Below are 23,597 nucleotides of genomic sequence, written 5' to 3'. Positions count from 1 at the left end.
CCCTACGTCTGAATCTCTCCCCATTATTCCTGGGAATGAAATATAATGGGACAATCTTACATGTTAAAAGCTGTTTGCCCATGCGACATGAAATACTACCATAGCACGGGATACTATGATATGAGGAGATTTTAGTAGTACATTTACTTAATGTATTATGCCCTTCCACGCAACTGCTACAGTCGCAGGTTCGAATCCTGCCTCGGGTATGGATGTGTGTGATATCCTTAGGTTACTTAGGTTTAAGTAGTTCTAAGTCTAGGGGACTGATGACCTCAGATGTTAAGTCCCACAGTGCTTAGAGCCATTTGAACCATATTACGCCCTCTTGGGTCTCTTTATGGTCTGATATTTCATGAGTCCCTCCCCTCAAAGTTTTTCAAAGAGTTTTGACATTTTTAATAGTTTCCCACACTAAGCCATTTATGCCTTTAATAGTGCCCAGTTTATATGTTTTATTGTAGTATTTGAATTTGTAATCTTGTGGTGACCCAAATCCTAGAATCTTTCTCACATTCGAGAGTCCACCTTAGCTCTTCTAAAACTGTGCCACATGCCTAGGGGCCCTTCACACATTTCCATATTAGTCTGCGGCCAGCTATGGTGCTGCCCTGTACTCCACTCACTGTAACCAGTAGAACGTCATATGGTTTTCTCTGGTTTTCCTTTCTTCTGTTCCCAATTGTTTCCTCCCTCACACCATACCTAACCGTTTTTTATATTCCTTTTGAGGTTCTGGCTATTAGCTCCCCTTCTACACCAGTCTATTGTGGGCTGTGACGCAATGTTTGGAATGGAGTGAAATTCTAGACATTGGGGGAAAAAGTTTAATATTAATTTTACTCCAGTATCATGTTGTAATTGTGAGTATTGGTCATCACCAAATGACAGATTAATTGCATTCAGCCAATTATGGCAATGATCTAACATTCTTTCTAACCAAGGTTGTCACTTCCTGGAATTCTTTCATGGCTCTTTCTATTCATAACTCCACTTAATGATGTAACTAATGTTACGAAACTGGTTGCACTTTTTAAATAAAGTAACAATACACCTGCAGAGGAGCTTTTTACTCAACATGAAGTCTTTAAGCTGTGGATGTCCGTAAAATAAACTTTTGTCCCCCCTCATTAAATCAACTGAGCAAGAACTGGCAATTTTAGAATCTTGCCCCCATCTCAGATAAAATTTCTGCGGATGTGTATGCACTTAACACATTTACAATAACAAATCATAATGGTAACCAATACCTCCCCAAGAACACGGCCGACATCATCGCGGGCATGTATGCAGATGGTGGGCCTGGGCGCCTTTGCAGGGGACGGCCAGTCAGAGGTGCCGTGGTAGCAGAGACCACCACTAGAGCGACGCCACACGGCTACCTCCAGGCACAGCCGCTCCCAGCGGGAGCAGACGCGAGAGGCAGCACCCAGTAACTCGTCCACCGACAGCCGTGATAGGATCTCTAGCAGCATCTCGTCTGGCAACAAGTCCACTGGTGCCGCCGGCATTACCTGCTGGTACCAAGTGGACTATAATCAGCCACACGTAGAGGAAGAGGTGGTATAATTTTGATTTTTCATACATATTGCCACAATTTCTTTCCTATCTATGTAAGAGCTGCTGTGCACATACTGTGTCATGTCTTTGACTTATTTATACAACAATTTTTGAGGAATGTTGGTTGGGGTAAAAAAATACAATTTGTTTTATGGAGCCCTGCACAATCTGGGAAAAATATTTTGCTGGTAATTTGAGCCACATGGTATAAATTCAAAATATTAAACCAGAATTTGCAAGAAAGACAGTTTTATTAAATCAAATATAATTATAAGAGTGTACAATGTACAATTCTACTTCGAGATCATCCCCATACCTAGATTTATTTAAAAAATCGTGTTTACCAAGATCCTTACAGCTTCAATACTTTGAAAAACACTTCATCTATTTACACAAATCACATACATAAATTAAGTCTTACAACCGGCACACTCACTATGAGCTGACATTTCAGAGAGCATACGCTACACCCACAGTTCACCAACACCATCTTCTGTATACATCACATCACACGGAGGCAAGCAGTGTCATCACTGATAGGCTTGCTAACATCAAATGCAGCTTCAGGATTGGACTCACCCGAATCTAAGTCTGAATAACATGACTCGCCATCAAAATCTCTGAGTGATAGAAGCAATTTTCTCTTGTAAACTTCTTGGGAATCTATTATTATTATTATTATTATTATTATTATTATTATTATTACTGTTGATTTCTTGTTCTCCATTTGGCATGGTGACTTCCTTTCTCTTACAAGGTCCTTCCTAGATTCTTTCATGACACTTTCACAAATTCTTTGAATTTCCTTTTACATTCTTTCTCTGCTCTCCTCTGTTCTGCATTAAATAGCACCACTTTACATGGGGATGATGATATTAAAGCAACTTTTATAAACTTAGGGCCTTTGTATGTCTTTTTGTTTGGGGTTTGAAATGGGCCAAATGTCTCCTGGTGAAAGAGCTACTTTAGGTTTCACTGATGTGCGAAGTCTGGAGGGACCAGCTTCTTCTATATCCCAAGAACATGGCAAAATATTGTGGTTGGAATTATTTGAGGTCCCAACAGAATGTTTAGATTTCACCTCTTCAGAAGACTCAATAGCAATTTATCCTTCAGAGAAAGCATTCCAGTGTTCTTGGAGACTTCAGAGATCTAACTATGACGTGTTGCCTCCAGAGGAAGAAAAACTGGCTTCACCAAAAACCAGACAGTTTAAGAGTAAATTCCTGACACTGTGAATTATTGGCAGCAATTTTATCAGTCTGACACATTAGGTAAGCCTTGTCAAATAGTTCCGAAGTGCCATATGGTCCGAGGTTTCTGCCATTATTGCACATCCATTGTCGAATATTTTCACTGTACTAGTATTTCATTGAGCCAATAGATGTCTTGTCCAAGGGTTGCATTTTATGGGTTGTATTGGGGGGGAGGCTTATGACGGTAATGTGATTATTCCGAGCAATAACAACCATCTCAATATTTTTTGGATGTGTGTTACGCACACCAAGAATTAGGAGGATAGGATCTTCTGCTGTGAGCTTAGTCTTCTTAATTACGTCTCTAAACCAGCCTGTAATTAGATTTCCTTGAATAAAATCAGAAAGATGGCATATTCCAATGACACCGGGTAAGACATCTTCCATTAAAATCTCTACAACGTTTATGCTTTGGAAAATCATCAGTGGTGGTATAAGTGTTCCTACAGCATTCAAACAACACAAAATAATAATGAGAGTCACTCTCTCAGCAGCATTTAAAGCTCTAATCTGCCGTTTGCCTCTAAGACCAATCACTCGAAGAACCTTGCTTTGTACGATGCTCAGGCTCAGGCTCCAGAATGTTGAAAAATTTGTTTACAGCTTCCTTAGTGAACCATTAGCATGAGAAAGTTATAACCCCACAGAGGGTTATGGGCGTTGAAGTCGCCCAATAGCAAGAAAGGTGGCGGCAATTGGGCGACCAGGGCAGCCAGGACATGCTGCGAGACATCACCATCCGGTGGAATGTAAAGACTGCAGACGGTAACAGCCTGTGGCGTCCACACGCGTACAGCGACAGCCTCTAAAGGCGTCTGGAGAGGGACAGACTCGCTGTGCAGAGTGTGAAGGACATAAATGCAGACGCCACCAGACACCCTTTCATAAGCTGCTCGGTTCTTGTAATAACCCCGATAGCCACGGAGGGCGGGGGTTCGCATCGCCGGAAACCAAGTTTCCTGGAGAGCAATGCAGAAGAAAGGGCGAAGGCTGAGAAGTTGGCGGAGCTCAGCTAAATGGTGGAAAAAACCGCCGCAGTTCCACTGGAGGATGGTATTGTCCATGGCTGAGAAAGGCGTGAAAGGACTGGGAAGGCAATTTACGCCGCTTGTTCACTCACTGCCACCGATTCAGTACCCGGACGAGAGGCATCCATGGCGTCTGAGGGACCAGCGAGATCAAGGTCCTCAGCGGACGCTAGAATCTCGACTTCATCCTCAGACGCAGAGCGCGAAAGGTGCGGTGGGGTTGGTGCCACCGCAAGTTCTTTAGCCTTAGAGGTCTTTCTCTTGGACTTCTCTCGCTGAACCTTGGGTTTCACCGGCTGGGAAGGCTTCACCGATTCAGTCTCCGGGACAGAGGAGGATCGTGAAGCCCTACGCCCGGCTGCTGGTGAGGACTTATGCCACTGGTGGCCGTCATCCTTCCCGCTGGGGGAACCCTGGGAAGGGAGCGTCCCAAGGGAACTCTTACGGGCGAGAGTAGCCGAAGAAGTTAGGCGCTTCTCCGGCTGAGAAGCGGGGACGGACGTCCCCGACGGGTGGGAGGAGGTTGCGCCTGAGGTAGGTGGTGCAGGAGCAACCGGTTGGGGAGAGCCCCCCACGGGCAAGGGGGCAGAAGGAGTCGTACTGCTTATCGAGCTGGCTGGAAGTCTCGCAACTGATGGAGCTAGCACAGTTGTTGTAGCAGCTGCATACGAAGATGTCATTCTCACAGGATGGAGTCTGTCATATTTCCGTTTGGCCTCAGTATAGGTCAGCCGGTCCAGGGTCTTATATTCCATGATTTTGCGCTCTTTCTGAAAGACTGTGCAGTCAGGCGAGCAAGGTGAATGGTGCTCCCCGCAGTTGACGCAGATGGGAGGCGGGGCACATGGAGTATCGGGATGAGACGGGCGTCCGCAATCTCGACATGTGAGGCTGGAAGTGCAGCGGGAAGACATATGGCCGAACTTCCAGCACTTGAAGCACCGCATCGGGGGAGGGATATAGGGCTTGACGTCACATCGGTAGACCATCACCTTGACCTTTTCCGGTAACGTATCACCCTCGAAGGCCAAGATGAAGGCACCGGTAGCAACCTGATTGTCCCTCGGACCCCGATGAACGCGCCGGACGAAATGAACACCTCTACGTTCTAAGTTGGCGCGCAGCTCGTCATCAGACTGCAAAAGGAGATCCCTATGGAAAATAACACCCTGGACCATATTTAAACTCTTATGTGGCGTAATAGAAACGTTAACATCCCCCAACTTGTCACAAGCAAGTAACCTGCGGGACTGGGCGGAGGATGCCGTTTGTATCAGTACTGACCCAGAGCGCATTTTAGACAAGCCCTCCACCTCCCCAAACTTGTCCTCTAAATGCTCTACAAAGAACTGAGGCTTCACGGACATAAAAGATTCCCCGTCAGCTCTGGTACAGACGAGATACCGGGGCGAGTATCGTTCGCTCTCATTCATAGCCCTTCGTTCCTCCCATGGTGTGGCCAGGGAGGGGAACGATTTGGGGTCATACACATTAGCCTTGAATTGAGCCTTGGAACGCTTAGAGACTGCTGACGGCTGGCCGCCAGCAAGAGATGATGTACCACGCTTCATTGCGGGTCATCCGCCCTGATGCCACCTACTCCGACCAAGGGCCCTCCCCACGGGCGCCACCCAGCCACAGCAAAGGCCACCTGGCAGGATGGCCATTGCCGGGAGTCCCGATGCCCCAGGGAGATGGGCATCTACTCCTTGGCATACGTGGGGAGTGAACGGCGCAGGCATCAGTAGAGCGATCCCTGTGTTGTCAGGGGGCTACAACCAAGAGGGTACATGGCGACCCCACCACAACGGACTGGCTACCGTGCTGGATCTTAGGTGCAAAAATGGCCAAGGTCGTCGTCACAGTTAAAAGAAACACAGCAGAGTGCAGCGTGGTAATCGCCCATGAGATCGAAAACGAGCGGGACACCATCGCAACGACGAGAAAGACGGCAATAGGTCTAATTGCACGAAGGATACAGTGCACCATGTAAGGTGCCCTTCCCCAATTGGCTCGCTCTTCGGAATAATTTGGATAGATGGAGGTCAAACCCGAGAGGGGACCATCACATAAGGCCGAAACGTTTGAGACTCCTTTTAGTCGCCTCTTACGACAGGCAGGAATACCGCGGGCCTATTCTAACCCCCGAACCCGCAGGGGGGACGGAAATATACACTGGGCCACTAGACAGGTGTTGCATGTCCAGAAGAGCTATGGCAGACTCTCGAGTGTAAAAAAAGTACTATGAATTGGGTTAACAGAAGGTTACAAAGTCAGACACAAAAGAACATATAAACTGTATACTATTAGAGGGCATAAATGGCATAGTGTGGGAAACTATTAAAAATGTTAAAACTAAGGGGAGAAGGACCCATAAAATATCAAATCATAAAAAAAACCAGTGATGCAATGATGAAAAACAGGGGAGGGGGGGGGGGAGGGAGGGAGGGATAAAGAATGAGGCAATGTGGAATGCACAGACAGGTAAATGAGCTGGGTTATTCATTGATATGATCAAAATTAACTAGAGTCGTTTTATGTTTCAATTCAAGTTTGGTGATGAGAGTAAAATTGTTTTTAGGCATGGTAAATCTCTATCTCTTCTAGACCATTAAGCACACCGCCCTTACATTCCCTATGCAACATCGAGAGGTTGGACAAAATGTCTCATAACAGAGTTACCTGTCTGAGAAAAAAGAGACCCCAAAGCTGAGTTAGAACCCAAGCCAGACGAATGTTCTCTAAATATACCCACCTGGATGATATATTCATTCAGCCAGTCATTACATACAATTCAGTAAACCCCTGGAGACTTGAAAGGATCACCCTAGATTCGTTCTTTTCCCTACGTCTGAATCTCTCCCCATTATTCCTGGGAATGAAATATAATGGGACAATCTTACATGTTAAAAGCTGTTTGCCCATGCGACATGAAATACTACCATAGCACGGGATACTATGATATGAGGAGATTTTAGTAGTACATTTACTTAATGTATTATGCCCTTCCACGCAACTGCTACAGTCGCAGGTTCGAATCCTGCCTCGGGTATGGATGTGTGTGATATCCTTAGGTTACTTAGGTTTAAGTAGTTCTAAGTCTAGGGGACTGATGACCTCAGATGTTAAGTCCCACAGTGCTTAGAGCCATTTGAACCATATTACGCCCTCTTGGGTCTCTTTATGGTCTGATATTTCATGAGTCCCTCCCCTCAAAGTTTTTCAAAGAGTTTTGACATTTTTAATAGTTTCCCACACTAAGCCATTTATGCCTTTAATAGTGCCCAGTTTATATGTTTTATTGTAGTATTTGAATTTGTAATCTTGTGGTGACCCAAATCCTAGAATCTTTCTCACATTCGAGAGTCCACCTTAGCTCTTCTAAAACTGTGCCACATGCCTAGGGGCCCTTCACACATTTCCATATTAGTCTGCGGCCAGCTATGGTGCTGCCCTGTACTCCACTCACTGTAACCAGTAGAACGTCATATGGTTTTCTCTGGTTTTCCTTTCTTCTGTTCCCAATTGTTTCCTCCCTCACACCATACCTAACCGTTTTTTATATTCCTTTTGAGGTTCTGGCTATTAGCTCCCCTTCTACACCAGTCTATTGTGGGCTGTGACGCAATGTTTGGAATGGAGTGAAATTCTAGACATTGGGGGAAAAAGTTTAATATTAATTTTACTCCAGTATCATGTTGTAATTGTGAGTATTGGTCATCACCAAATGACAGATTAATTGCATTCAGCCAATTATGGCAATGATCTAACATTCTTTCTAACCAAGGTTGTCACTTCCTGGAATTCTTTCATGGCTCTTTCTATTCATAACTCCACTTAATGATGTAACTAATGTTACGAAACTGGTTGCACTTTTTAAATAAAGTAACAATACACCTGCAGAGGAGCTTTTTACTCAACATGAAGTCTTTAAGCTGTGGATGTCCGTAAAATAAACTTTTGTCCCCCCTCATTAAATCAACTGAGCAAGAACTGGCAATTTTAGAATCTTGCCCCCATCTCAGATAAAATTTCTGCGGATGTGTATGCACTTAACACATTTACAATAACAAATCATAATGGTAACCAATACCTCCCCAAGAACACGGCCGACATCATCGCGGGCATGTATGCAGATGGTGGGCCTGGGCGCCTTTGCAGGGGACGGCCAGTCAGAGGTGCCGTGGTAGCAGAGACCACCACTAGAGCGACGCCACACGGCTACCTCCAGGCACAGCCGCTCCCAGCGGGAGCAGACGCGAGAGGCAGCACCCAGTAACTCGTCCACCGACAGCCGTGATAGGATCTCTAGCAGCATCTCGTCTGGCAACAAGTCCACTGGTGCCGCCGGCATTACCTGCTGGTACCAAGTGGACTATAATCAGCCACACGTAGAGGAAGAGGTGGTATAATTTTGATTTTTCATACATATTGCCACAATTTCTTTCCTATCTATGTAAGAGCTGCTGTGCACATACTGTGTCATGTCTTTGACTTATTTATACAACAATTTTTGAGGAATGTTGGTTGGGGTAAAAAAATACAATTTGTTTTATGGAGCCCTGCACAATCTGGGAAAAATATTTTGCTGGTAATTTGAGCCACATGGTATAAATTCAAAATATTAAACCAGAATTTGCAAGAAAGACAGTTTTATTAAATCAAATATAATTATAAGAGTGTACAATGTACAATTCTACTTCGAGATCATCCCCATACCTAGATTTATTTAAAAAATCGTGTTTACCAAGATCCTTACAGCTTCAATACTTTGAAAAACACTTCATCTATTTACACAAATCACATACATAAATTAAGTCTTACAACCGGCACACTCACTATGAGCTGACATTTCAGAGAGCATACGCTACACCCACAGTTCACCAACACCATCTTCTGTATACATCACATCACACGGAGGCAAGCAGTGTCATCACTGATAGGCTTGCTAACATCAAATGCAGCTTCAGGATTGGACTCACCCGAATCTAAGTCTGAATAACATGACTCGCCATCAAAATCTCTGAGTGATAGAAGCAATTTTCTCTTGTAAACTTCTTGGGAATCTATTATTATTATTATTATTATTATTATTATTATTATTATTACTGTTGATTTCTTGTTCTCCATTTGGCATGGTGACTTCCTTTCTCTTACAAGGTCCTTCCTAGATTCTTTCATGACACTTTCACAAATTCTTTGAATTTCCTTTTACATTCTTTCTCTGCTCTCCTCTGTTCTGCATTAAATAGCACCACTTTACATGGGGATGATGATATTAAAGCAACTTTTATAAACTTAGGGCCTTTGTATGTCTTTTTGTTTGGGGTTTGAAATGGGCCAAATGTCTCCTGGTGAAAGAGCTACTTTAGGTTTCACTGATGTGCGAAGTCTGGAGGGACCAGCTTCTTCTATATCCCAAGAACATGGCAAAATATTGTGGTTGGAATTATTTGAGGTCCCAACAGAATGTTTAGATTTCACCTCTTCAGAAGACTCAATAGCAATTTATCCTTCAGAGAAAGCATTCCAGTGTTCTTGGAGACTTCAGAGATCTAACTATGACGTGTTGCCTCCAGAGGAAGAAAAACTGGCTTCACCAAAAACCAGACAGTTTAAGAGTAAATTCCTGACACTGTGAATTATTGGCAGCAATTTTATCAGTCTGACACATTAGGTAAGCCTTGTCAAATAGTTCCGAAGTGCCATATGGTCCGAGGTTTCTGCCATTATTGCACATCCATTGTCGAATATTTTCACTGTACTAGTATTTCATTGAGCCAATAGATGTCTTGTCCAAGGGTTGCATTTTATGGGTTGTATTGGGGGGGAGGCTTATGACGGTAATGTGATTATTCCGAGCAATAACAACCATCTCAATATTTTTTGGATGTGTGTTACGCACACCAAGAATTAGGAGGATAGGATCTTCTGCTGTGAGCTTAGTCTTCTTAATTACGTCTCTAAACCAGCCTGTAATTAGATTTCCTTGAATAAAATCAGAAAGATGGCATATTCCAATGACACCGGGTAAGACATCTTCCATTAAAATCTCTACAACGTTTATGCTTTGGAAAATCATCAGTGGTGGTATAAGTGTTCCTACAGCATTCAAACAACACAAAATAATAATGAGAGTCACTCTCTCAGCAGCATTTAAAGCTCTAATCTGCCGTTTGCCTCTAAGACCAATCACTCGAAGAACCTTGCTTTGTACGATGCTCAGGCTCAGGCTCCAGAATGTTGAAAAATTTGTTTACAGCTTCCTTAGTGAACCATTAGCATGAGAAAGTGAAGTTGCTGAAGGTTTTAGAACAGACAGAACACTTTTGTGGTGGTTCATGAATTGGTTGAACCATGTACATCCTGCAACTTCACTCCTGAAAGAACGTCAGATTCCATTTTTCTTGTATAAATGGAAATATAAACTCTGCACGTCGTCTCTTGCAAGGCCATATAATTTAGATTCCATTTCAATTAAATATTTAACAAGTTCGTCTTCCGTATTAGCAGACAAAATTGGCTTCCTCCCGATTTTTCGGCTAAATGTTTCTTCAATAGGTCTAGGTACAGAAGACGATTTTGCTGCCTTTGTTAGGCCCATTGTTTTCTCTGATAGCGCCCGTAAAACTCTTACCATGTCTTGTTTATCGCAAGCTTTTCTTTTTCGTTTCCTCCTACGGGGCATCTGCAACATAAAATTGAACAGAAGCTCTGTAGTGATTATAATTTGGACCCCTTTTGTTTTGGGGGCTGATAGTACCAATTGTATGAAAAAAACTTATCCTCGTTTAACCTTAACCATAAATTACAACATTAATACTACAACATAATCTTTGATACATGTGCAATAGAACAAAAATATCATAAAGATCACTTTCACAGGCATAATTACAGTAATAATGCTACAAATGCCTACCTCACAAAGTTTTTGACAGCGGTGAAAAGAAAATGACCTCGCTGCAGGCTGGTAAAACTAGCTACTGAGTACTGACTCGGCGCTCTACAGGAGAAACTACGAACTAGTAGTAGCACCGGATGCATTCACCAACAGAATGCGCCTTGTTGTTTATTACGTACTTGGGAAACCCAGATTACCTATGGGGGACATTCATACCATCGCTACCTTTACTACATCTTTACCTATCAAAGTTTAATTAGGTAAACAACGTCAAGGCAGTCGCGTTTCATCGGCAGTGTAGATTTGATTAGCAGTTAAGTTATGATGTTTAGCCAAACCGAGAAAAGTTTCACTGTATTCTTCAGCTGCATTTTGATCTGCCGATCGTAACTCCCCACCTACGTCAAGCTTCCGAATTCCATGACGAGTTTTGAATCGGTGCAGCCAACCGTAAGGAAACACACGTAATCCCAACTCATCACGAAAGTGTTTACCTTTTTCCTTAATCATAGGCCTAGTTACTAGTTTTCCTTAAGGCATTTTCGGCACAGAAGTACAAGTACAAAATTTCATCCAACTGATCTAGTTTGGGATTTTTTAGTTTTTCAATATTCAGTGTCTTTTACTGCAATTGAAAGTGAGGCAAACTTTTGAAGTGCACTTTTATTTAGTTTAATATCATAGACTTTAAAAGAAAAAAACTTCACATTCTTCCATAATCTTACTATATTCTTCCATAATCTTATTTCTATTCTCACCTTTCTCAGTCCGTTTAATGATCTCAAGCTTTTGTTGTATTGTAAGCGTAACACGTTTACGTTTTACCCACACTTCGTTTTGAGAGGTGATAGACTGAGAAAACGTACCCACAACAATAGGTAGCACTACCGTAATTGCGATATAGAACAGCACTAACGGTGATTACACTTTAAAACACCATTTTTTAATCCGTGTGGAGAGTTGGTACACGACAGAAGCTGTCTGACAGGTGACTGAAACAATTTTTGGCTCTACACGACTCGAAATTGTTGACCAAAATGGTTCAAATGGCTCTGAGCACTATGGGACTTAACATCTGAGGTCATCAGTCCCCTAGAACTTAGAGCTACTTAAACCTAACTAACCTAAGGATTTCACACACACCCATGCCCGAGGCAGGATGCGAACCTGCGACCGTGGCGGTCGCGCGTTTCTAGACTGAAGCGCTTGGAATCGCTCGGCCACTGCAGCCAGCAATTCTTGACCACCCCCGGGCACGACCGAATTCTACAGAACATGTCAGAAATATTCAGCATGTATGATGCGATGCCCTCTTGTTGAACGTGCCGGACTTGTAACAAAGCTGGTTGATTCCACACAGCTGATACGTTATTGTCACCACTTATACGGCATATGCACAGTACCACAAATTTTGACTATTAATTCAGGGCTTATCCAAGTTACCTTTATTATCCATCACATTTAATTGGTTAATTAGAATCAGTTGGTATAATTAGTTTGCCTGAAAATTGTGCTAATTACCAACACCAGTAGCCTTAGATTTTGTATAATTGTTCCTACGTGAACATACACTGACGGGAAAAAACCGCAACATCAAAAAATAATCAATGTTGAGTAATGAAATTTCGGGAATACATTTGTCTAGGTAACATATTTAAGTGGTTAACATCGCAACATCACAGGTTAATGTAGGCGCGAGATAAGCCGTTCATAGCAAATGTGAAATGCTGGTACATCAATAATTCGTGTAACCACCAGAATGTTGAGTGCAAGTAGACAGACGTGCATACATTGTGTCGTACAGTTGGTCGGTCAAAGCAGGGACGGTTAACGCTGGTTGTGGATGACACTGGAGTTGTCGTCCAATGATGTCAGATATGGGCTCGATTGGAGGCAGATCTCGTGATCGGGCAGGCCAAGGCAACATATCGACACTCTGTAGAGCATCTTGGGCTGCAACAGCTGTATGTGGGCGAGCATTATCCTGTTGGAAAACACGCCCTTGTTTGCTGTTCATTAATGGCGGCACAACAGGTCGAATCACCAGACTGACATACAAATTTCCAGTCAGGGCGGGTGGGATAACCACGACTGTGTTCCTGCTCTCACACGAAATGCACCCCAGACCATAACTCCAGTTGTAGGTTACAGTACGTCTAGCACACAGACAGGTTGGTTGCAGGCCCGCCGGCCGGAGTTGCCGAGCGGTTCTAGGCTCTACAGTCTGGAACCGCGGGACCGCTACAGTCGCAGGTTCGAATCCTGCCTCGGGCATGAATGTGTGTGATGTCCTTAGGTTAGTTAGGTTTCAGTAGTTCTAAGTCCTAGGGAACTGATGACCTCAGAAGTTAAGTCCCATAGTGCTCAGAGCCTTTTTTTTCCAGGCCTTCCACCGACCTCCTAATCAACACACGACCATTACTGGCATCGAGGCAGAACCGGCTTTCACCAGAAAACTCAACAGATCTCCACCCTGTCCTCCAATGAGCTCGCACTTGACACCAACAAAGTTGCAGATGCTGATAGTTTGAGGTCTGTGAAATGCACGCTACAGGGCAGTTGGCTCGGAGCTGTCCTTGAAGTAACCGATTTGTAACAGTTTGTTATGGCCCTGTGGTACCAACTGCTGCTCAAATTGCTGCTGTAGATGCAGTACGCCACGCCTCTAGAGCCATACGCGGAACACTGTGGTCTTCCCTCTCGGTGGTACCACTTGGCCGTTTGGGGCCCGGCATTGCGACCGTACATTTCTCACAACCGCTGCTGCCAGCAATCGCGTACAGACATCATCTTCCAGATGTAGATACACGCCTACCGACTTTCGTTTATGTCGCACAACTCCTTCTTGGTGTTAGTGGTGTATACAAGTGAAGTACCGGTATGTAACTGATGTCGAGTATATGTTGGCCACTTTTGCATTCATTCCGTTCTGGAGTAATTAACGTTCTTAACTAAGACACTGTAATTGAAATGGAACACCATATTTTGGCAAATAAGACTGTATAATTGAATACAGGTTGCTGCTGTATCTGAAAGTCCGCATTTAGAAGAACTTTCCTTACTATTCATTTGCTCAGAAGCACAAATTTTTAACTGTAAGTCATGAGAATACAGCAAACAACAACAGAAAACTGCAGTTTGATTATTAAAATCTTATGAAACGGGTTCCTCAGAAGCATTTCAGACAGTCTGTGGAATGTTGTGGAAAGTACAAGATCTATGTCAACCAAAAACAAGGGAATGTACCGCAGACGCATTAGCATCAGTGATAAATGTATTTTTTTTATCTAAATTCCCTGTCCGAGAATTTATTCAGTGTCTGTTTTAAATGGGTGATTGGACAGTGAATATGTAATTAGTATTACGGACTGTGCTAAAATGGTGCTACAATTCAATAATGCTCACTATGATAATAGGAATAGAATATGAACAGTGTTATCTCCAATAGTTACTTACTGTGTGCATCGTTTTCACAATTACGTTACTGTTAGAGTTCATGGGCAGTGATTTGAGAACAATATTGAGTAACTCTGTTAATTATATATATTTTTAGCTACACGTGAACTTTTGATTCAATTCAGTGGTAGGTTACTGCACTCGAAAAATTGCCACCATAGTACAGGACATCAACTGAGTGTAGTATGTGGCTAACTGATTATCTGTGCATAGTTAATAGTAAATGAGACTCTATCTGACCATAAACCGTAGACTACTAAACATCTCAGTGAAAGCAAAGTGTTTGAACAGCAGATCTGATGTAATCTACATGACTGATAGTGCCAACTTTTGACAGAGCACAGCTACCGATGGCATATGGGCACAGGTAAACAGGGTTATTTTACAGACTGTTGGGTGCCAGATTAACGGGCTTTTAATGCACAAGTTAATGTTGAACATCTATCGGATGTCAAATCTGACGTATTTAAGAGTAGTGCTAAGAACCTACACACTGGCCATTAAAATTGCTACACCAAGAAGAAATGCAGATGATAAACGGGTATTCATTGGACAAATAAATTATACTAGAACTGACATGTGATTACATTCTCACGCAATTTGGGTGCATAGATCCTGAGAAATCATTACCATGAACAACCAACTCTGGCCGTAATAACGGCCTTGATACACCTGTGCATTGAGTCAAACAGAGCTTGGATGGCGTGTACAGGTACACCTGCCCATACAGATCCAACACGATACCACAGTTCATCAAGAGTAGTGACTGGCGTATTATGACGAGCCAGTTGCTCGGCCAACATTGACCAGACGTTTTCAACCGGTGAGAGATCTGGAGAATGTGCTGGCCAGGGCAGCAGTCGAGCATTTTCTGTATCCAGAAATGCCCGTACAGGACCTGCAACATGCGGTCGTGCATTATCCTGCTGAAATGTAGGATTTCGCAGGGATCGAATGAAGGGTAGAGCCATGGGTCGTAACACATCTGAAATGTAACCTCCACTGTTCAAAGTGCCATCAATGCGAACAAGAGGTGACCGAGACCTATAATCAATGGCACCCCATACCATCACACCGGGTGATACGCCAGTATGGAGATGACGTATACACGCTTCCAATGTGCGTTCACCGCGAAGTCGCCAAACACGGATGCGACCATCATGATGCTGTAAACAGAACCTGGATTCGTCCGAAAAAATGACGTTTTGCCATTCGTGCACCCAGGTTCGTCGTTGAGTACACCATCGCAGGCGCTCCTGTCTATGATGCAGCGTCAAGGGTAACCGCAGCCATGGTCTCCGAGCTGATAGTCCATGCTGCTGCAAACGTCGTCGAACTGTTCGTGCAGATGGTTGTTGTCTTGCAAACGCCTCATCTGTTCACTCAGGGATCGAGACGTGGCTGCACGATCCGTTACAGCCATGCGGATAAGATGCCTGCCATCTCGACTGCTAGTGATACGAGGCCGTTGGGATCCAGCACATCGTTCCGTATTACCCTCCTGAGCCCACTATTTCATATCCTGCTAACAGTCATTGGATCTCGACCAATGTGAGCAGCAATGTCGCGATACGATAAACCGCAATCGCGATAGGCTACAATCCGACCTTTATCAAAGTCGGAAACATGATGGTACGTATTTCTCCTCCTTACACGAGGCATCACAACAATGTTTCACCAGGCAACGCCGATCAGCTGCTGTTTGTGTATGAGAAATCGGTTGGAAACTTTCCTCATGTCAGCACGTTGTAGGTGTCGCCACCGGCGCCATTTTGTGTGAATGCTCTGAAAAGCTAATCATTTGCATATCACAGCATCTTCTTCCCGTCGGTTAAATTTCGAGTCTGTAGCACGTCATCTTCGTGATGTAGCAATTTTAATGGCCAGTAGTGTATATGAATGGGAGTATCATGTGAAACGAGTATTAGGCAAGGCGAGTGGAAGAGTTTGTTGGTAGTGTTCTGGAAAAATGCAGTGCATCTGCAAACGAAATCGCAAACAAAGACATGCTGCTAGATTCGTATCATGTCGGTTTGGTCTACACGAAAGTGTAACGGAAACGCTCTGGGCACTTAATTGGGAATCCTTGCAAGAAAGACGACACAGTTCTCGTGAAATGCTGTTGGGTAAATTTAGAGAACATGTATTCGGAGAATACTGTGTGACCAGTATGCTGCCATCATCGTATATCTTGCTTAGGGATCATCAGATTAAGATAAGAGAGATTAGGGCTTGCACAGCGACATATTTTAATCATTTTTCCCCTCTGAGAATACGCAAGTGGAATGGGGAAAAATGTCGATAATATAGGTAGGATGTACACACCGCTATACACTGTACAATGGCTTGCGGAGTATTTGCGTCGATGCAGCTTTTTCTTCAGCCTAGTGAGCCTCTTTCCAATTTAGCAGTGCTGTTGTAACGATTGCCTTACTGTGAATCTGTTCTGCTGTAATCTTTGAGGAGTAGAGTTGAGATGCGTCCAGAGTACCGAGCAGTTTTAGCATTATGTGCCTAGTAAAGTGATATTTTTATGATAATGATAAAAGTGGGCTGAGTGCCGAGAACAGAACGGCAGAACAACAGGATATGTGTATGTTGGTGACATTACGGTCAAAGTTAGTTGGCGCATATCTCTCGGGACTATCGTCAGCGATAGTGTTAATGGCCTCTGGCTGTTCAGCTCACAATGAATGCTGCAATGTCAAGTCGGCTGAAAGTGCACCAATATCGACACAGGCTGCTGCAGTGCTTTCCTGAACTTTGGCAATCTCGCATACCGGCTTGGCTGAATCTGCCGCACGTTGGCAGAATGAGTACACTTACAAAAATAAGGTCCCTTGCCTTTTTGTAAAACACTTGGCGCCTTCTAGGTGTTTCAGCCATTATGAAAAAATCCACAGAACACACATAAATCAGTCAATCGTAGTCTCGCGCACGTAAAACATGAAAGAATACTCAAATATGTTGGAAGTTTACACAATACGGAACGCGGAAACCGACTGAGCGCTGATTGGCTAGCTGCGCAGCTGTCTAATGTGCATCCCCGGCACAGAAGCCCCAAAAACTGTCGCTAACTACAGTCGAGGATAATTTGCTATTGTTGTTTGATGTTTATCTCGAGAAGCGGTACGGTGCATATATTACGAAATAATGTATGCATTTGTATTTACTCTAAAATGGGAAAGTCTGTATATAATAAACAGTGCTTTGATACAAGTACTACGTGTGAAAAATTATTTATTTCTTTATGACGATCGACATAATGTAGTACTTCGTACATGACTGTTCAGATTTACTACTCCCCTGCATCGATTACAGACATAACTATACATCCCGTTGTCGCCTTTATATCATTTACATGGTAAACAGTCGCAATACCTAAACATTAGTCAGATAGTTCTAATACCATAACTGTCAACTACATTTTCTCAAATATCAGAACATATATACGAGTACAGTTCAGATCCTTCATACAAAAACTTTACAACGACAAGCTTCTACCTGATGAATCTTAGTTTTGCTTAGTGAGATGCCCATTAGTAGGGAGTTTTCTACGCCGCTTTTTCAAATTAATGGAACCAATCAAACAGTTTCTGAAAGAAAAAAAAGGATAATCTGTCCCTAATATGGTGACCCACAGTGATTGTTAGGTACGATATGGTTTTCGTTACAAACGTTGTTCAGCGCTTAACAACGGAAAATATATCATTACAAGCGAGTGGAATACTTATTTGTGATTCAGCACAGTGTGTGTGTCTAGCTTTCACAACAAATTAAAATTGTTTCAGAAAGACTTTGAGACTAAAACGTCGGCTCATTTCATATGTTTTATGAAAATCACTGAAGCTCTTTCTGTAGTTCATGTAGAAAAGAAGTATTATTCATGCAAAATGTCTAACCTCACTGAAGAATTAAATGGCTGTTTTAGTGACTTCATATTCATTCCTGGATTGCTCTTCATGCTATGAGGGATGGTGGACCTCTATCAAAAGATTGAGCCAAGAGAATTCGGTTTTTGAGGCCACTTGCGTGTGAATCATTATACCCAATCCAAGTTCATTCAATCTACATATTTTTCTGAAGTAAATGAAAAGCTCACAGCACTAATGAATATTCTTAAGAGCACATCACAAAAGTTAGTGCTTAATCATTGCTGTATAATGAAACGTTGGTGAATGAATTATGTTTTAAAATCGATAAGTGTATCTTCATTAAAGTTAATTATTAGTTTGTAAAGAATGCGGCCCTCTTTGAATCAGTTCATATGTTCGCAGCATAAAGGTAAGGCTGATGGTCACTCCTCCCCCAGAGCAAGTTGCTGAAGTTGTACATGTGCTTCGATTCCAGGCAGGCAGATGCAAGTATTGGCTATCTGACAGGTCGATTGTCCTCTTCATGAAAATAGTGTGCACAGCATACAGTTTTTATAGAGTCATTGTGTCATTTATTGCCAGTTCAAATGCTTTGGAAGACATAAGGACAGCACATGATGACAATACTTTACCATTTCAAATTCCTGGTGTGTCCTTTGCAGTCCTGTAGTCCATTTATATGACCTGCGAAGACTAAAATTCAATCATGTTTTTACTGTTGTGTTGAAACATTCCATGATACTCCCCTTCAGCCAGGGAAATGCTTGAGTGGTGGAGTATTCTGTAGTGCTTCACTATCATTTTGATATACATATTACGGAAGTCACGGTCATAGTCAGTTTCAAAGTTGTCTGGGATACGATTGGTTCTCGCCTGGAATAACTGATCAATCACTTGTGCAACAGCTTTACCAGTCATATCAATCCTGCTATGCTGAGATCTTTATCAACTCGCCAATAGCATCTTCTGCATCATAATTGTTCTTTGAAGAGCGTTTAATAGATTCAGTAATATGTTTAAACGTTTCTATGAGAGACTAGCTCTTTCCAAATGCCCCAATCTTAGCAATCACAATTTCTCCGTAATAGCCACACGCACTTCAACGACTTTATGTTTAGTCGACATGCTGTTATACATTAAACAGACTTTAGGATACTCTCATTGGCCTTATTTTCGGTTCTGTCAACCCTTGCAGATAACTCACTGATTAACTTCAAAATGGCCTGAGAAAGGGTATTTCGATCCCCGAGATTTTTGTCAGTTCTTGTAGTGTGACACTTGATTCTGTATAAAGCATATAAATTTTCTTATAGTTGCCTCAATTTTCACTTCAACTTACAGACAAATGTTCTCCCTCCTTCTCTCACACTAAATGTGGAAGGACATGCACGCGTATTTGAGTGCATTATGGTATAATTACCTCTTCTTTCACAATATCTGTTGTCACGGACCAAGATATTAAGGGAACGGGAGAGAGAAAATTTTTCTTTTAAGTCGCTACATCCCAGCATTGCTGAAGCACATGGAAGTATCAACACGAGCCAGCCACCAGGCATAAACATTTCGACACTGTTAGTAAGTCACCGAGAGTTCAACATCAACACTGCTATGTGTGGGTGCAAGCAAGCTAAGCGAAAAAGTGTAAGACAAATGCAGACCAACCTGTCTCTGTTACTCTTGTAACATTATGTAAGAATCAAAACGTAGGGCACAACAGCACCTATCTGGGGTTTCATGAAGCACTTACGACATTGAAACAAACTGATTAAGCCAATACAGCAAAACTGAAGACCGTTGACGACTCATAATGAATAAGACCAATTCAATCATTACAAATGACATCGCACAGCAAAGCAATCCTTGAAGCCACACTCCATTAGCCTTGAGTCAGACAATCAGTAGGATCGGTAGCACTCACGTCAATACCACTCCACTCTCTGATTATTATACTGTAACATCTTGTGTGAGACTGTTCCGGCATTGGTCATTCTCTTGCTGCTGTGTATGACTACAAACCAGCATCCAACACTGAAACCTCAGCATCATTCTGGTCAGACGGCCTGCCGAACTGGCAGGCCATGGGTCAGCTTTCAATAAGGCATCCGACATCATTGTCCATCTGATCGAACAATACATGCTGAGATCTGAGAGGGACAGACTACTCCCAGAACTTGGTGTGCACCAAACACACGCACAGTGGTGAAGTCCTCATCTGTAGTAGACCAGGCAACAGGAAATACTTTCCGAACCAATGGGAGGGCAGCCCAGCACACTCAAAGTCACTAGCCTGCAATTGGGGCGGATGCAACGCTCTTTGCCAGCCTAAGTCTGCCTCTGGATTCAACAGATTCCCCTCCAGCTTACGAATTCACCAGCCACTGTGGAAGATATGGAGACAAGATGTATCCTGAGAAATAAAAAAAAGTAATATTTAATCTTGTTTTATTGCATCTGATGATACCACACAGGTTCCTTGGCCTCCATCATGACGAAACAGTAAAGGTTTTCAGCCCAGATTTGGCGACCCCTACAATCTGGATGTCTGAAATGCTCAAGCCAAGTACCAACTGGAATTGGAGGGCAAGCAATTTTGGCCAAGCCTAAGGAGGTCGAATTTTCTGGAAGTGGTTCCGAACCAGTGCATCAGCATCTGCAACTGTCAAATAAGGTGAGTCAGAAATAAACATTGTACTTGTTCTAAGGATTTTTTTGTCATACTGACAATAGGACTACAAGACCGGAAAATTACTTTTATCAGGCCAAGGAAGCCAGTTGATTTACCTCAGTTTAACACTAAAATGATCGGTCTGGGTCTGTAAGACCCACTAGTTTTTGTTCCCCTGAATTTATATTTTTATGGTTGCTGGTATGATTTGAGCGCTCTGCTAGCTTCCTGAAACATCAAAGTGAAAGCGCTCATGTTGTGAATGAGGTTTCATTTTGTTTAATCATTGTTTGGCGTTCTTTCAAAAAGTGTGAAGGTCTGTCAGACTCAGCCCAACTGCTGACGTTACTAATTTCTGCCAGTGCAATTCCACTTTCATTTTGGTACAGGCCCATCATTGAGTTACTTTGCGAACTATTTGTGATGTTTTAAAACCGAATTATCATTGTCAATGGTTTAAAATATAAAATGACAAGAAAAAGTCTTTCATATAGTGAAATTTACAGAATTTTATACGATGATGAGAGTGAAGTAGACGATTCTGATGCGGACCCAGACGTCGAAATAAACAGTCATCGTGACAGTAAATAGTGAAATAAGTGATGGTGAAGAGTAAGATGTTCAGCCTTCTGCCAGTACCGATGCACCAACTGCTGTTGATTCAAGTACAACTCCTATAACTGAATCAGATACGTCGCCTATGTGCGTTTATAATGGAAGGAATGGAGCGACTAAATGGAGGAAAACTTGTTTCCCACAAGGCGTGTGAACAAGACGTCACAACATAGTTGTCATGATTTGCCTGGAACTATTGGAGCTGCGATGGATGTACATTCACCATTAGAATCAAGGCAGTTTTTTTAGCAATCCATTGATAGATTTCGTTCTTGAACTAACCAATATCTATACTGATTCAGTTCAGAACAAATATACAAGTTACCCAAATATGGCTAGGGCTGCAAGTTTACTTAGCTGTAACATTGTATGGCGGTGAAATGGCTACTGAAAACATTTGGGATACAGATGGGACCGGAATACAAATCTTTCGAGAAAGTTGTCCTGGGACTGGTTTGATACAGCTCTCCATACTACTATATCCTGTGCAAGCTTCTTCATCTCCCAGTACGTACTGCAGCCTACATCTTCTGAATCTGCTTAGTGTATTTATTTCTTGGTCTGCCTCTACGATTTTTACCCTCCACGCTGCCCTCCAGTACTAAATTGGTGATTCCTTGATGCCTCAGAACATGTCCTACCTACCGATCCCTTCTTCTTGTCAAGTTGTGCCACAAACTCCTCCCCAATCCTACTCAGTACCTCCTCGTTAGTTATGTGATCTACCCATCTAATCTTCAGCATTCTTCTGTAGCACCACATTTCGAAAGCTTCTATTCTCTTCTTGTCAAAACTATTTATCGCCCATGTTTCACTTCCATATATGGCTACACTCCATACAAATACTTACAGAAACGACGTCCTCACACTTAAATCTATACTCGATGTTAACAAATTTCTCTTCTTCAGAAACGCTTTTCTTGCCATTGCCAGTCTACATTTTATATCCTCTCTACTTCGACCATCATCAGTTACTTTGCTCCCCAAATAGCAAAACTCCTTTACTACTTTAAGTGTCTCATTTCTTAATCTAATTCCCTCAGCATCACCCGACTTAATTCGACTACATTCCATTATCCTCGTTTTGCTTTCGTTGATGTTCATCTTATATCCTCCTTTCAAGACACAGTCCATTCCGTTCAACTGCTCTTCCAAGTCCTTTGCTGTCTCTGACAGAATTACAATGTCATCGGCGAACCTCAAAGTTTTTATTTCTTCTCCATGGACTTTAATACCTACTCCGAATTTTTCTTTTGTTTCCTTTACTGCTTGCTCAATATACAGATTGAATAACATCGGAGACAGGCTACAACCCTGTCTCACTCCCTTCCCAACAGCTGCTTCCCTTTCATGCCCCTCGACTCTTATAACTGCCATCTGGTTTCTGTACAAATTGTAAATAGCCTTTCGCTCCCTGTATTTTAATGTATGTTAATCACTTAAATATGTTACTCAGGCAAATGTAATCCCAAAATGTCATTACTCTACATTTATTATTCTTTGGTGTTGCGATTTTTTTTTGTCGATGTGTAATAAGTTTTCTATTATCCCTTCTCAACTACTAGAGTATGTTAGTCTCAAATAAAAGGAATCTACATTAATACGTAGTCTGAAGCGGAAGTCCGCCTCACGTTAGACTCGCGAGTAGCTATCTAATACCAGAACGCCATCATGGAATATCACCTAAGAAGCTTAAGAGATATGGATCGTCAGAGAACGGGCAGATGCTCTTACCTAATCTGTGATCGGAAGATGATTAACTACTATGATTAGGCTGCAAAGTGTGTTATTTTCAACACACATCTTCCATCTTATAATAAGACAACAATACGCAAAAACATTTTACTAAGAAACTCTCTACTACCAAAAAGTTCGTAACGCTAAAAAACAGCCTTTATAATGTGTTTCTTATCGATCTGACCAGAATAACATCAAAAAAGTTATGCGGCACATTTTGACAGGATTATCTGCATTTTAGAATGACCAGACCATGCAGTCAATCTATACGGAAACTCATCGTCTCTTAAAAATAAAAAATAAAACTGACGCTGGCAGGATTTACGACGATTGACGTTGCCTTTTTCGCAATAAGAATAAACAATTCGAATATCTGACTGTGGCTACAATTCATCGCTGAAACATAAGTGAAGCAATGTACAACGCAAGCGCTTCTGTCGAAATACCGCAGCATTTGGGAAGGACGCCAGACTGCTTAGAATAACTCTTTCTCAAACCGAAGTG

At 42.5% G+C, this 23,597-nt stretch overlaps 1 protein-coding gene across 16 annotated transcripts in view; it reads right to left on the bottom strand.

Annotated features, from left to right (window-relative positions):
* The window catches only part of LOC126457647 (uncharacterized), a 118,008-nt gene that overhangs the window by 61,451 nt on the left and 32,960 nt on the right, over positions 1–23,597 (bottom strand). For 3 of the 16 annotated variants that reach the window (XM_050094127.1, XM_050094123.1, XM_050094139.1), the window contains 2 exons: positions 10,482–10,532; positions 1,251–1,517 (listed from right to left, as the gene is read on the bottom strand). In XM_050094127.1, the coding sequence (XP_049950084.1) occupies positions 1,251–1,517; positions 10,482–10,532 (318 nt within the window). Of the gene's footprint in view, positions 1–1,250; positions 1,518–7,937; positions 8,205–10,481; positions 10,533–10,763; positions 10,846–23,597 lie in introns of those variants that run through there. The other 13 variants (XM_050094130.1, XM_050094124.1, XM_050094133.1 and 10 more) reach the window with 10 other exon arrangements.

This window comes from Schistocerca serialis, chromosome 2 (assembly GCF_023864345.2).
Source record: "Schistocerca serialis cubense isolate TAMUIC-IGC-003099 chromosome 2, iqSchSeri2.2, whole genome shotgun sequence".
Classification (NCBI taxonomy): Eukaryota; Metazoa; Arthropoda; class Insecta; order Orthoptera; family Acrididae; genus Schistocerca; species Schistocerca serialis.
Note: the sequence above shows the minus strand (reverse complement) of the source record. Positions and strands in the feature narration are given on the sequence as shown.